Here is a 13,261-nt window from a genome sequence, read left to right as displayed (position 1 = left end):
CCTCAGCCTATGCCAGCTTCCTTAATAACCTCTTCGATGATGCTGGCACAATTATTTTCGCCTGATGTAATCCGACAACTTAAGCAGGCGCTATTAGAGGAGGTCCCACCACTTAAAATGATGCCCCACAATGCCCCACAACGCCCACAGTCTCCGCCAGTAGCAGCCCCCCCCATGTAAGAGGCCACGCCACGTTGTCAGACAGCCTTCCCCTAACCCGACTTTGGTGGCCGTGGGTAGGGGGTATTGTGAGCAGGATCACCAGGATCCCTTATCAGAAACCGATTCTATGGGGTCCAGGGATGACGGAGAATGGACCGATGCCTCAGATACAGAGGCTCAAACTTCGGTCAGACTATTTTTGGAAGTTCATTTTGAACCATTGTTAAAAAAGGTGATCGCTTCCCTGGAGCTGACTGCTCCTTCTGAGGAACAACCTACATCCTCCAGACAGGCTATGGTGCTGCCTACCGTAAAGATTGGGCCTAAGGGCATTCCGTGCCCACCTATGCTGTTGACTAATATTCAACAGGAGTGGGAACTACCGCTGTACCCCAAAAGGGGGACTAACTGGGCTAATAGACTGTATACCTTAGAACCCAGTGTCATGGAGCAGTTGCGAGCCCCAGACATAGATGGGCCTATTACTGCTCTCCTATCACATGCCATCTTGCCACGGGATGGGGATGCTCATCTCAAAGATCCGATACAGCGTAAGTCAGATCTGGCACTTAAGCGAGTGCATGAGGCGACGGAGATGTCCATAAGAGCCTCGGTGGCAGCCTCAGTATTCTCTAGGGCATCACCGCTGTGGATTGAGGACTTAGCCCAAAATCAAGACCTAGAGGTTTCCAAGTTACGAAAGTCCATTTTAAAACTCTCACGCTGCATCGCTTTCGTAGCAGACGCTACCATGGACTCCTCACAATTTGCAGCCAGGGCTATGGCCATGGCAGTGGTAGCCAGACACCTAGTATGGCTTTCGCACTGGGATGCGGACAATGCATCCAGATTTAATCTAGCCACGGCTAAATTTACAGGTGGAAAATTGTTTGGGGAAGACAATCTGGCAGAAGTTTTGGTGGACAATAAAGATAAAAAGAAAGTGATGCCCTCACAGGGTAAAGACAAAAAAAGGCCATTTCGACGCTATACCCCCACTTTTCAGATGCGCTCCTTTTGTGGCTCAAGGCCCTTCTTTAGTAACAGAGGGATTTCAGAGGCTCCCGTTTTCCTTGGCAAAACCAGAAGCCTCCCCAGAGATTCCACCAGAATAGACAACAATCCTACCAGACTAGGCAGCAGCGTCAACCACAACAACGCTTCTGACTCTATACCTGTAGGCGGTCGACTCAATTACTTCCTGAACCAATGGCAGACAACAACAAAAGACAAATGGGTCCTGAGCATTATCAAAGATGGATACAGACTAGAGTTACACCAGTATCCACCCCCACGTTTCGTCTTCTCTCACAGACCGACATCACCACAAAAACACGGGACATTCCTAGAAGAAATAGAGCACCTTCTACAAATCTCAGCCATAGAACCCGTCCCAATAAAGGAACGGTTTTCTGGAGTATACTCCCTCTTCTTTTTGGTGGCAAAAAAGGACAATTCGTTCAGGGGGGTGCTCGACCTCAGGTTTGTCAACCAGTTCCTGAAGCGCAAGACTTTCCGGATGGAAACAATCGCTTCAATCAGGGAGGCATTCCAACCCCACGACTATTTGGTATCCATAGACCTCAAGGAGGCCTACCTGCACATTCCAATTCACCCCAGACACAGAAGGTTGCTCCGGTTTACATACAACAACGAACGCTTTCAGTACAAAGCTCTCCCATTCGGGCTGGCCACGGCACCCAGAATTTTCACCAAAGTGCTGGCAGCAGCACTTTCAGGTCTACGCCTGGCAGGGGTGCATATTTCCCCTTATTTGGACGACCTACTACTCAGGTCCCGGTCGTTTACCCAGGCAAACAAAGACTTAAAGCTTACATTCAGTTTCCTACAGAGCCACGGGTTTTTAGTGAATGTTCTAAAGAGCCACCTCTACCCCACACAATCACTAATACACCTAGGCACGGTGATAGACACCACGGCACAAACTATAACGCTGGCACCACAGAGGATCCGGGCCATCACCGATCTAGCACGCTCCATATGCAGACAACCGAAATCAGACTTGATGCGCCTGGCAAAACTGCTCGGAATGATGGCATCATTTATAGCAGTTACACCATGGGCCAGGCTTCACTCATGTCCTCTGCAACATCTTCTGATCAAATTCCAGAGAGACATTGCCTCCAGACGACACCGCAAGGTTGCCTTGCCACACGACGTGCATGAGTCACTCACCTGGTGGCATCAGGACTCAAATTTGTCCAGGGGGATCCCGATACAGGAGCCGCCCCGGGCAATAATCACTTCAGATGCAAGCCTCGGGGGCTGGGGTGCCCATTATATGGATCTTTTCGTACAGGGACGTTGGAGTCCACCAGAGGCAGCCAAGTCCATCAATTGGCTGGAACTGAGGGCGGCTCATCTGGCGCTGAAGCATTTCTTTCCCAGTCTTCACTGCCCCAATGTATTGATCAAAACAGACAACACATCGACCAGATCATACATAATGAGGCAAGGAGGGACCCGATCCAAACTCCTCAGCAGAGAAGCAACGTCCATGCTCTCCTGGGCAGAGCATCGCCTTACATCTGTGACAGCGGAATACCTGCAGGGGGCAATGAACGACCGGGCGGATTGGCTCAGCAGACGTCAGATATTCCCAGGGGAATGGGCACTCAACAGAAGTGTCTTCCTGATGGTTCAACAGCAATTTGGAAAACTAGAAGTGGACCTTTTTGCCTCGGACGCAAACTATCAAATCCCTCGATTCTTTACAAGATTCCAGATGCGTGCGGCAGAACAGACAGACGCACTGACAGCGAGCTGGCCACAGCTTCTATTGTATGCGTTTCCACCGACTCCTCTCATAGCCAGAGTCCTCAACAAGATCAGGAGGGAAGAGGCACAGGTGGTCCTAATAGCCCCATACTGGCCGAGAAGATGGTGGTTTGCAGACCTCGTCCAGATGTCTGTCAAAGCCCCGCTCACACTTCCAGATCGCCACGACCTGTTACATCAGGGACCGGTCCTCCACCCAGACCCAGCCTGGCTTCAACTAGTCGCCTGGAGGTTGAACGGAGCAGGCTGTTAGCATTACAGATCTCACCTGACGCAACAGCAACTATCCTGGCATCACGTAGACCGTCTACGCTCAGGATATACCAATCCACTTGGGCAGCTTTCCTACGTTGGTGTACAGCTCACGACACCGATCCTATGACGGCATCTGCACCACATATTCTGCAGTACCTCCAGGAGGGCCTTAACCAGGGTCTACGTCCTAACACCCTCAAGCATCAACTGTTGGCACTTGCATCCATTCTATCTTTAGCCGAAGGGGTTTCTCTAGCGTCACATCCGTTGCTCAAGAGATTTCTAAGAGCCCTCCGGTAGTGCACAGATTTCCTTCATGTCACCTGCATACAGTACTGACCGCACTACAAAAACCTCCATTCGAACCTCTGCAGACGGTTCCTTTGCGAATACTCACCTTCAAAGTCACGTTCCTCATAGCAATCACGTCAGCACGTAGGGTATCAGAGATTCAGGCTCATCAGTGCTAAAACACCTCTGCACCTTCCATAAGAATAGAGTTGTACTCCGGATCGCTCCTGGCTTCATTCCAAAGGTCAGATCTCAGTTTCACCTACGACAGGAGATCATGCCCATGTTTTGCCCAAACCCTAAACACTCCACGGAAAGGGCATGGCACTCCCTTGATGTGAGGAGGGCGTTGAAGGTATACATCAATAGGACAGCACAGTTCCGTAGATCGGAATCTCTGCTGATATCTTTCCACCCTCCGACTCTGGGCCACAAGGTGTCAAACTCAACGGCGCATTCTACTAGGGCGGCAGCCACAACAGTGGCTTTTTCGGCTAATGCCCCATTGGAGGAGATCTGCAGGGCAGCAACTTGGGCCTCGCCTTCGTCGTTTACCCGGCACTACAAAATGGACTTGTACGCATCTGCGGAGGCTGCATTTGGTCGTAAAGTTCTACAGCAGGTCCTTAATCAATAGACCCACCCTATGGCCGAGCTTTAGTACGTCCCACGTGGAGACCTCACTGGTATCCATGAAAGAAGGTACGGTTGGACTTACCGTGAACGGTGTTTCTTCATGGATGCCATGAGGTCTCCACGACCCTCCCTATGAGGGGCTGGGAATTCCATCTGCACTATGCGCTATCCGATCTTATTCTGTTTGTCTCTGCCTTCGCATTTCTTTCTTTCTATGTTACACTGAGGTGAAGTTCCGAGCTAGCCAAGAAAGAGAACTGGCATCACCTCAATAAGAAGGGGAGGAGCCAGGAAAAAATTATGACAGGTTCCTGTCTCGAGCTGATTGGGGACTGTAACCCACGTGGAGACCTCATGGCATCCATGAAGAAACACCGTTCACGGTAAGTCCAACCGTACCTTCTCCGAGAGGCTAACCAGCTGTCACCTCCAGTGCAACACAGGTTTCCGTCCTGGGATCTCTTGTTAGTCCTTAGCTCGCTCTCAACATCCTTTTGAACCAGAACATTCCATACCTACCAAGGACCTCACCCTCAAGACAGTTTTCTTGTGGCAATCACCTCAGCTAGGAGGGTGGGGGACTGGGGCCCTTTCCATCCGGGAAGAGCTGTGCATTTTCCACCCAACAAGGTGGTTCTTCACCCTGACCCCAGTTTTCCTCCCAAGGCTAATTCCCCTTTCCGTAGGGGACAGGACATCTCTCTACCTAACTTCTATCCCAACCCAGTCCATCACAGGGAGAAGAAGTGACACAAACTAGATGTCAGGTGGGCACTTCAGATCTACCAGGACTGTACAGAGCCATGCAAGAGATTCAATGCCCTATTCGTGCCATCTAAAGTTGTCCAGGTCCACCATCAGCCACTGGATGAATGATTGCGTGGTCAAGGCCTATCAGGTCAAAGGGAGAGTACCCCCCACCAGGGATCACTGCACACTCAGTTAGGGGGGCTGCCACCATGGCGGCACTCCACAAGGATGCCCTGCTGAAGGAAACCTGCAAAGCCGCCACCTGGGCTCACGTATCCACCTTCATCAAGCACTACAAGGTGGACAAGTTCCCTTTTGCTGAAGCCCCCTTCCGCAGGTTTCTTCAGAGGGTGGTGGCCTAGGTTTGCTCCCACCTGAGGATGAGGGGGGGTCATTGCTCAGGTACATCCCATTCCTGTCTGCTCCACTTTTATTCTATCCACTTTTCAAGTTTCAGTGTTCAAGTTCATGTAGGTGGAATAGCCGGCTGCTCAGTACTTGGCTTTTTACAGCTGTGTCACAAACTGGAGACCGGGAGATGATTCCCTCCCTCTTCCAGGAGGCCACCGACTAACCTTTTTTTGTAGTGTTGACTTTGCCTCCAGGAGGAGTTAACCCATTCCTGTCTGCTCCACTCTCCGCTGACCAGAAGGAGACTTTACTGTAAGTCCAACTTTCCGTTCTGTTCCTTCAGTGGCTAAACAGATGCCTAAGAGAAGCCCTGGAGTCAGAGAACCTGCTCACACATTCTAAAGCTAGGAGCTGTGCAGACCCAATTCTCAGTGCTGAAAAACTGTCAAAGTATCCAAGAGTACTCAGTCAATAGACCACTGAGGAACTTACAGTGTTTATGCTCATTTACAGATTGAGATGCATATCAGACCCATGGTCTAGGTCAGCCTTTCCCAAGCTGGTGCCCTCCAGATGTTTTGGACTATGTTACCCACCAACCCCAGCTAGCATGGCATGGTCAGGGAAGATGGGAGTTGTAATCCGAAATATTTGGAGAGCACAGGCTAACTCAATTAAATCCTCCTTGTGTGAGATAAATATATTTTTATATACTTGTGGTAACTACTACTATAGACTGTGGATATCTGTGGTCTTTATGCAGAACATGTGTTTTGTGCACAGAACATGTTTCTTTCCCTTCTTGTACAGCATTACAATTTTGAGGCCTAGGCTAAGTTTCGGGTATATGGCTACTGTCTTGTGTGCAGGTCTTATAAGGCAGGTTTCCAAAACTGATTCAGGCAACCAACTATGGCTGGAATGATGCATGATATTCTGATACTTGCACTAGTGATGCGGCATGTTTTTAGACCAGGTCATATCTTTCATGCTCTTTATGCCGCCAGTTTGATGTAGCAGTCATAGGGGTTAAACATATAAAGTTCTGGCAAGGAACCTTGGTGCGAGAATGTTGTAGTAACAAGAAGGGCATGACTGTGTGACTATTCAGTATTGACAGGAGGATGGGGTTCAGTAGAAAGTTAAAAGAAAGTAAACATGAAACATTTGTAAATTTGGAGAGCTTCAGCATAATTCTTTCAATATAATACAGTGTACTTTTCAAAATATGTAGCCAATCCTTTTATGAAAGGTGCTGAAATGGATGGTACAGGTTTTTTTTTTAAAAGAAAATCATTTAGTTGAATACATGTACCAGCTCTTTCATGAGATGGTTTGTAATATAAGACTTCCTGGCTAAACAAGGGTCACATAGTTTGTATGAGGCAGTATCTTTCTGAATATAGACTGTTTTGTGGTCACCATACCAGTTGCCTGGCTGGAAATTTGTGTAGTGCTTGTAGGAGCTAATGGTATTGATCCAATTTCTTTTAATTCTACTGGCTCCGGTTAAAAGAAAGTATTTGATGGGAGTGGGAAGGTAAAAGACAATTTACTCTTTATTTGCACGGTGATCAAAATCCACAAATGTAATCACTAGATTGCCAGTGGCAACTAGAAATGTAATTTTATAGACAGCAGGGGTGGCCTCCTCCACAGGAGTAACACATTTTTAAAAAAGTGCTGGTGCCAACACAGGGAAGTGAATTGCCTCTTTCAGAGTGTAACCGGACTGGTTCTTGTGCCGGGCTGCAGGAGAAAAAGATTACTACAAATGCATCGTCCATTGCTCTTCCCTTGTAAAAACTCATCAGGCAGCAGCTGTTAGAGGGATGCATGGTTTTTGCTTCCATAGAGCAGGAAGTGAAAGAGCCTCATTTTGTAGATAACTAGAAACAGTGATTAGCTACTAATATCTGACTGTAGGTTCTAGGATTTATAATATTTGTTGCATTCCTCATTTGGCTAATTTCAGGTGTTGTCTCAGTGTATCTTTCTTAAAAAGGCCTGTTAAATGAGAAATAGTTCTGTTTTGAGGGAGGCCATACAGCCCCAAGTGAGTCCCATCCTATCCAACCTGGTTGTGTTTTGTGTTGTCTTTGTGGAAATTGTATAGAATGTCTTGTTTGTATAAGATGCTTCTTGCTGTACACTACATATACCTAATCACTGTTCCTAGAATGCACATTACAGAATCAGTTAAATTTACTAAGATATATGATTGGACTTTGTAGAAAACTCTTTTGTCTGTCTTTTCAAGTGTAGTAAGTTGTATATTTTAAGCTGTATTTTCTTGTGACTTAGCAATACTCAAAGGAACTATCCTATTGTCAGTATGTTCTCAATTGTGCTACTTTTATGAATTGACTTGCCCTTTGTAGGACTGAAATGAAATTGGAAAAGATTATAAGAAGGGAAAAGTTGCCTCCCCTAAATGTTAACTCACTTAGCATCTTCTGGTGGTCTTGGTTCCAGTGTCTCTCAAGCTTATCATAGTTCTGTGATGAACCTGATAGGTGTCTGTCTAATAATAAACTGTGAATTGATGCTTTTCTGTAGATGTTGACTTATGTGCCCCATTATTAGCACAGCTGTTCCTAGCCATTTAATAGAATGTCACCAGTGATTACTGCAAACTCTTAAACCATTGTATTAAATTTAACTTTGTATATTTTTTCATGTGTTTGCTTTTAATAGTGAAATAGATGGAACATTTTCTTCAGCTGGCTGTCTAAATGGAAGCTTTTTAGCTATCAGGTGAGTGAGTAATCCATTATATTTTAAATGCCCCAGCTCAATAATAGAAAGTTTGGAAATAATTAAGAATTACATATTCTGTTAAAAATATAGAGAACAAGTAGTGGAAAACAGAATTTTTCTTTGTTTCCATAGCAATGATGATCACTACAGAACTAGTGCCAGATTCTCAGGGATTGATATGAATACAGCTCGACTTCTGTTTCACAAACTTATACAGCCAGAGTATCCTCATATATCTCAACAGGTTTGTCCTGAAAACCTTCTTGAACCTAATCTTAAATCCATAGATGCTACATTATGTTAAACAATCGGCACTTCTTTTTACAGTGAATTGGTAAATTTAGGTTTGTAGTGCAATCAGAGTTGTCAGCATTTCTGAAAGTTTTGAAAAATGTACTTTGATTATTATATAGTGTTTCAGTGGCTGGATTTGGACATAACGCTGAACCCTGGATTGTTCAGCTGAACTCATTTAGCTTATTTATGCATCTGCATGTGCCCTGACAAACTAGCTATGGTTTGTTTGTGTCCAACAAATCATTATTCAAACTTCATGGTTTGAAGTTGTCTTGTGAATCTCTGCTTTACAGTTACATCTGAATGTAGATTCCTGGCTTAATCCACATATGTCACATAATTCTGCTCACCTTGCCTGGCTGCAAAGATGTGAGGGAAAAGCAGCTGAAAATGAAACTGTTCATACAGCTAAGAGGTTCTCATTAGTACTTTTAACAGATCTCTCCATACCTCCTCACTCTGACCAGAAATAGGCTCCTTTCTCTGCCAACCTCATTGATGATGAATTCCCCTCCTCCAACACAGCTGCCCAACTCTGCAACAGCCTAATGGGGAGAAAAAATAGTAAACCACAGAGATTTTTTTCTGTAATAAAAAAGATCCTCCGTGGCGCAGAGTGGTAAGCGGCGGTAATGCAGTCGAAACTCTGCTCACGGCCGGAGTTCGATTCCAACGGAAGGAGGAAGTCGAATCTCCGGTAAAAGGGGTCGAGGTCCACTCAGCCTTCCATCCATCCGTGGTGGGTAAAAGGAGTACCCGGCATATGCTGGGGGGTAAAGAAAGGCCGGGGAAGGAACTGGCAATCCCACCTCATATATACGGTCTGCCTAGTAAACGTTGCAAGACGTCACCCTAAGAGTCGGAAACGACTCGCACTATAAGTGCAGGGACACCTTCACCTTTTAATAAAGTTTATTTTTTAAAAAGCTCAAGTTTATTGTTAGGGAGCTTTTCCAACAATTCCACATATACAGTTCCACAGTTTGATCTAAAAGCCTCCCCCAGCTGCCTCCACCACTGCTACCCTCCCACTTTCTGTTAGACTCTGTTGGAGTAACATTTCACCATCCCCTTTTCTATCCTAAGGCCCCACGTTATTGCTAACACACATGACTGGCCTTAATGATGCTAACTTTCAACATTCTTGTAAAGTATCTTTTTTTTTAAATGTGATTATGATTATTGAGGAGCTTTTCTATAGCTAAGGTCTGTGTTCAAAGTCATTTTTATTATAAGCTGTAATAAATGCTTTTGTTATACTAGATCAGTGGTTCCCAACCTGGGGGCCGCGAAGTAATCCAGAGGGGGCCGTGAACAGTAAAGAAATGAATTATTTATTAATTTTTTAAAAAAGTCTTCACTCCCTCTACACTGCTTTCCACTGCCGCTGCAGATGATACCTCCCCCTTGCTCCAAATGAGAGGGGAGGCCTTTTCCTGAAGTGCCAGAGCGTCTTTCAGGCGCACTAAGGGCAGGCATCTGCCTATAAAATACATGGCAGATGCCAAAGGAGGCTGAGGGTGGAGCTACCAGGAAGAAGAGGGGATTACTATCACTGATTCCCGTCTCCTTGCACTGCCACTATTGACAGTGCCCTTACTTAGAATGAGAGGAGAGGGCTTTTTGTGAAGCAAAAAGAAGCAAGCCTGCAAAGAAAGGCTGCTTTCCCCCTTCCTTCTTGGCAGCCAGCCTGCCTCCCTGGGGGGAGGGGGTCACAATTTTTTTCCAGCTTATAAAGGGGGTCCCGTGCTCATAAAGGTTGGGAACCACTGTACTAGATGGTTTATTCTCATACAAAGTGCTTTTAATGTAAAACAAGAATCTGTCTTGCACAATATTCCTAGGTTGCAGCTAGTTTGGAAAAAAATCTTATTCCTAAACTGACTAGTTCCTTGCCTGATGTTGAAGCCCTACGACTGTTTCTAACCCTGCCAGAATGCCCACTAATGAGTGATGCAAACAATTACATGACACTAGCTATTCCATTTGCAACCGCTATTGTGAATCTAGAAAAAGCTCCACTGAAAGTACTTGGTAAGGTTTGTTTTGTTTAGCTTCAAAAATGAACTTGTATGTGTTCATTTGCAGCATCTTTCAAAGCTAACTGTGTGCATATTTGATCTTTCAAACTGTTTCTGCAATCATTTTTCATCTTCCATTCACTGTGTTACTAAAGGGAAGTGCTGTTGCATGTGTATCCTTGTATAGTTCTGTGTGTGAGAGAGGGAGGCCTTGTTTGCACGTTGCTATAAACCATGGCTAATAATTTACCGTGAGCATGCTATCTTGGTTGCGTGCTTCTCCCCACTCATACTGGGTGGAAAGAAACCATGATCCTTGGCTTAGCCAAGGTTTGTTCTTGGCTTACTTATCATGCTTTGTTAGAGTGAAAAATCTGTTATCCTTGGTTAGTATGTAATCTTAAACCAGGGATCATAGTTTATTTCTTCTGTGTGCTTGTAGATAAAAGACAAACCCCCCAGAAAGGCATGTTCACAGTAAACTATTAACTATGGTTTACTGTGACATACATTCATAATTTTGGGGCTAAGTTGTTTTATAAATCTTGAATTGCCCAAATGAATAGTAAAGCTAATATTTAAATTTCTAAAGTCTTTTTTTATTTTGTATCTATGATTGTTAATAAAATGTATTTTCAACAGCAGGATTTCTTGCTGGTGTTTGAGACATTCCTCTAAGGAGAAATAAACTTTGCACTTCCCTTTCTGACAGCCAAAATATCTCCTATGCTTACATATCAAAACAATGTGAATATGGAATGGAAAATGGAAGTTCTACCTTATTTAGTGCTGAACAACTGATAGCCTTGAGATGTAGACAATATTAGTTATATCTAGGGCCTGTTAAGCTGTGCAACATTTGTCTATTAGAACTGCTTTCCTCTTTTATTGATAGAAAACTGGTGGTCTGCATTGGAGACTCCATTGTTCCTTAAAATAGTGGAACTGTACAAGGATGTTGTGGTCCACCTTCTTAAATTGTACAAGATGGGTATCCCTGCTTCAGAGCAACGAATCTTCTCTAGCTGTCTACATACTTCCCTGAAGGTTCTGGAAATTTTGCATAGGGTAAGTCTCTGCAATTCTGTCACCACGTACATTTACATTTTGTCAGAAGTTGTGCATTATTAATGGAATTGTTTTCATTATTATGCTTCTAATATAATTCAAAAGATAAAGATGCAGACAGTAATGAGTAGAGAAATTATCTGACAATGTTAAGATCAGAATAGTGATCAAATATGAAAAATTACACAGAATCCATTGTCTGTGTAGTTTTGGAAAAAATGTTGCGGTCTTGTAGTTAAATTGATATATATGGCCACTGGAAAATTAGGTGCACGTTCTAGATTCTATAGTTTATAATTAAATCATTGTGTGACTCTGAAGTATGTTCAGATTTGTTACTCTGCAGAAAAAAATATGTTTATAAATCAAAATGTGCCTTCTCTATAGTTCAGATTATTCCTGTTCGTGAAGAAGGTTGGCTAATATAGATGACAACTTCCAAAATCCATATTAGGGGATCATCTTTATTAGGCCAACCAAAATATTGCAAATATCATTTCATCTTAGAGTCTGAAGAAATGTTTTGGTTTTAATAGAATGAAGTGAAGTATAAAATATTCTCAGTAACAAATTGCATTCTCTTTAAAATGTAGGTAAATGAAAGAAGTGGGCAAATCATACAATATGATAAATTCTACATACATGAAATCCAGGATTTGATAGACATAAGAAATGACTACTTCCACTGGATACAGCAGCAGGCATATGGAATGGTATTTTTTGTTTTTACTATACTTTTTAAAATGTCGTTCATGGACTTGGAATCACATGACAAAACTGTTCAGGGACTTTATCACTTCAGACAATTGGATGAATTGTATGATTCAGAGCTCTCAGTATATGAAATAAGTTACTGAGTGTACTCAGCAAGGTGTTTGAGAGAAGGGTTTTCTCCCTAACATGCTAGATTCTGTGTAGAATTTATTTTTTTATTTTTTTATTATCTTTATTTCTACCCCGCCCTTTTTCCAAGTGGAACTCAGGGCGGCTTACAACAAACATAGATATGATTAAAACATTCAAAATTCTACATTAAAATAAGATTAAACCATTAGCAAGATTAAAACATTTAACATCCACTTAAAATAAATAAAACAAATTAAAATAGTGCAATTAAGCAGTAGACAATAGGGAGCATTGAGTTATGGAATTTGCCTCCCCCTCCCAATCTGAAGTGGTAGAGTCCAAGAGCAGCCTTAAATTGTGACAAGTTATATGTTTAGAGTGGTTCTTTATAACAGGTTTAGGTTTGTTTTTTTAAATTTCCTGAACAAAACCCGTTTGAGGTTTTTCTGAAACATTATGTCCATATGCAGTAAAAAAAATCAATCTTTGATTAGCATTGGAGAGAAGGCTAGTTTTTTTTTTTAAAAAAAGTAGTACAGAGTATGCACAATCAAATAATGCACTGTTGGGTTTAGACAAATCAGCAAACTGTGGTGTACTACAATCAAAAACTTCTAATCTTGGCATATGAGTTCATCATGAAGCTGGTGTGTTTAGAAACTGACCACCAAGATCCCTAGTTTATATGTTAATGCTAAGTGTAGTTAGAACGCAAAACTAAACTTCTCCTTGCCTTACAGGAATGGGAGAGGAAGGCATGCAGCCCAACTCTTTTTCCAGGGAGCCATGGTTTAATGGCAGGGGTGGCTAACCTACATCCCTCCAGATGATGCTGAATCAAAACTCCTATAATTACAGGCTATTGGCCATGCTGTCTGGGGCAGATGGGAGTTGTAGTTCTGTAACATATATATAGGGCCCCAGACTAACCACCCCTGGTTTAATGTTGCATGTGAATGGGGGCATAAGGTGCAAGCAGAGGTAATTTGTCATAGCCACATATATAAATGTGTTTCCTCGATACG

The 13,261-nt window shown here is 43.5% G+C and overlaps 1 protein-coding gene across 6 annotated transcripts in view; it reads left to right on the top strand.

Moving 5' to 3' along the window:
• HERC4 (HECT and RLD domain containing E3 ubiquitin protein ligase 4) overlaps window positions 1–13,261 on the top strand; it is a 91,939-nt gene that overhangs the window by 42,569 nt on the left and 36,109 nt on the right. For all 6 annotated transcript variants that reach the window (XR_009763939.1, XM_061635159.1, XM_061635158.1 and 3 more), the window contains exons 12-16: window positions 7,942–8,001; window positions 8,137–8,248; window positions 10,146–10,335; window positions 11,218–11,390; window positions 11,984–12,103. Coding sequence is in view for 5 of the 6 variants with exons in the window: in XM_061635159.1 (XP_061491143.1) it covers window positions 7,942–8,001; window positions 8,137–8,248; window positions 10,146–10,335; window positions 11,218–11,390; window positions 11,984–12,103 (655 nt within the window). In the remaining variant the exon portion in view is untranslated. The remainder of the gene's footprint in view (window positions 1–7,941; window positions 8,002–8,136; window positions 8,249–10,145; window positions 10,336–11,217; window positions 11,391–11,983; window positions 12,104–13,261) is intronic.

This window comes from Rhineura floridana, chromosome 7 (genome assembly GCF_030035675.1).
Source record: "Rhineura floridana isolate rRhiFlo1 chromosome 7, rRhiFlo1.hap2, whole genome shotgun sequence".
Taxonomy (NCBI): Eukaryota; Metazoa; Chordata; class Lepidosauria; order Squamata; family Rhineuridae; genus Rhineura; species Rhineura floridana.
Note: the sequence above shows the minus strand (reverse complement) of the source record. Positions and strands in the feature narration are given on the sequence as shown.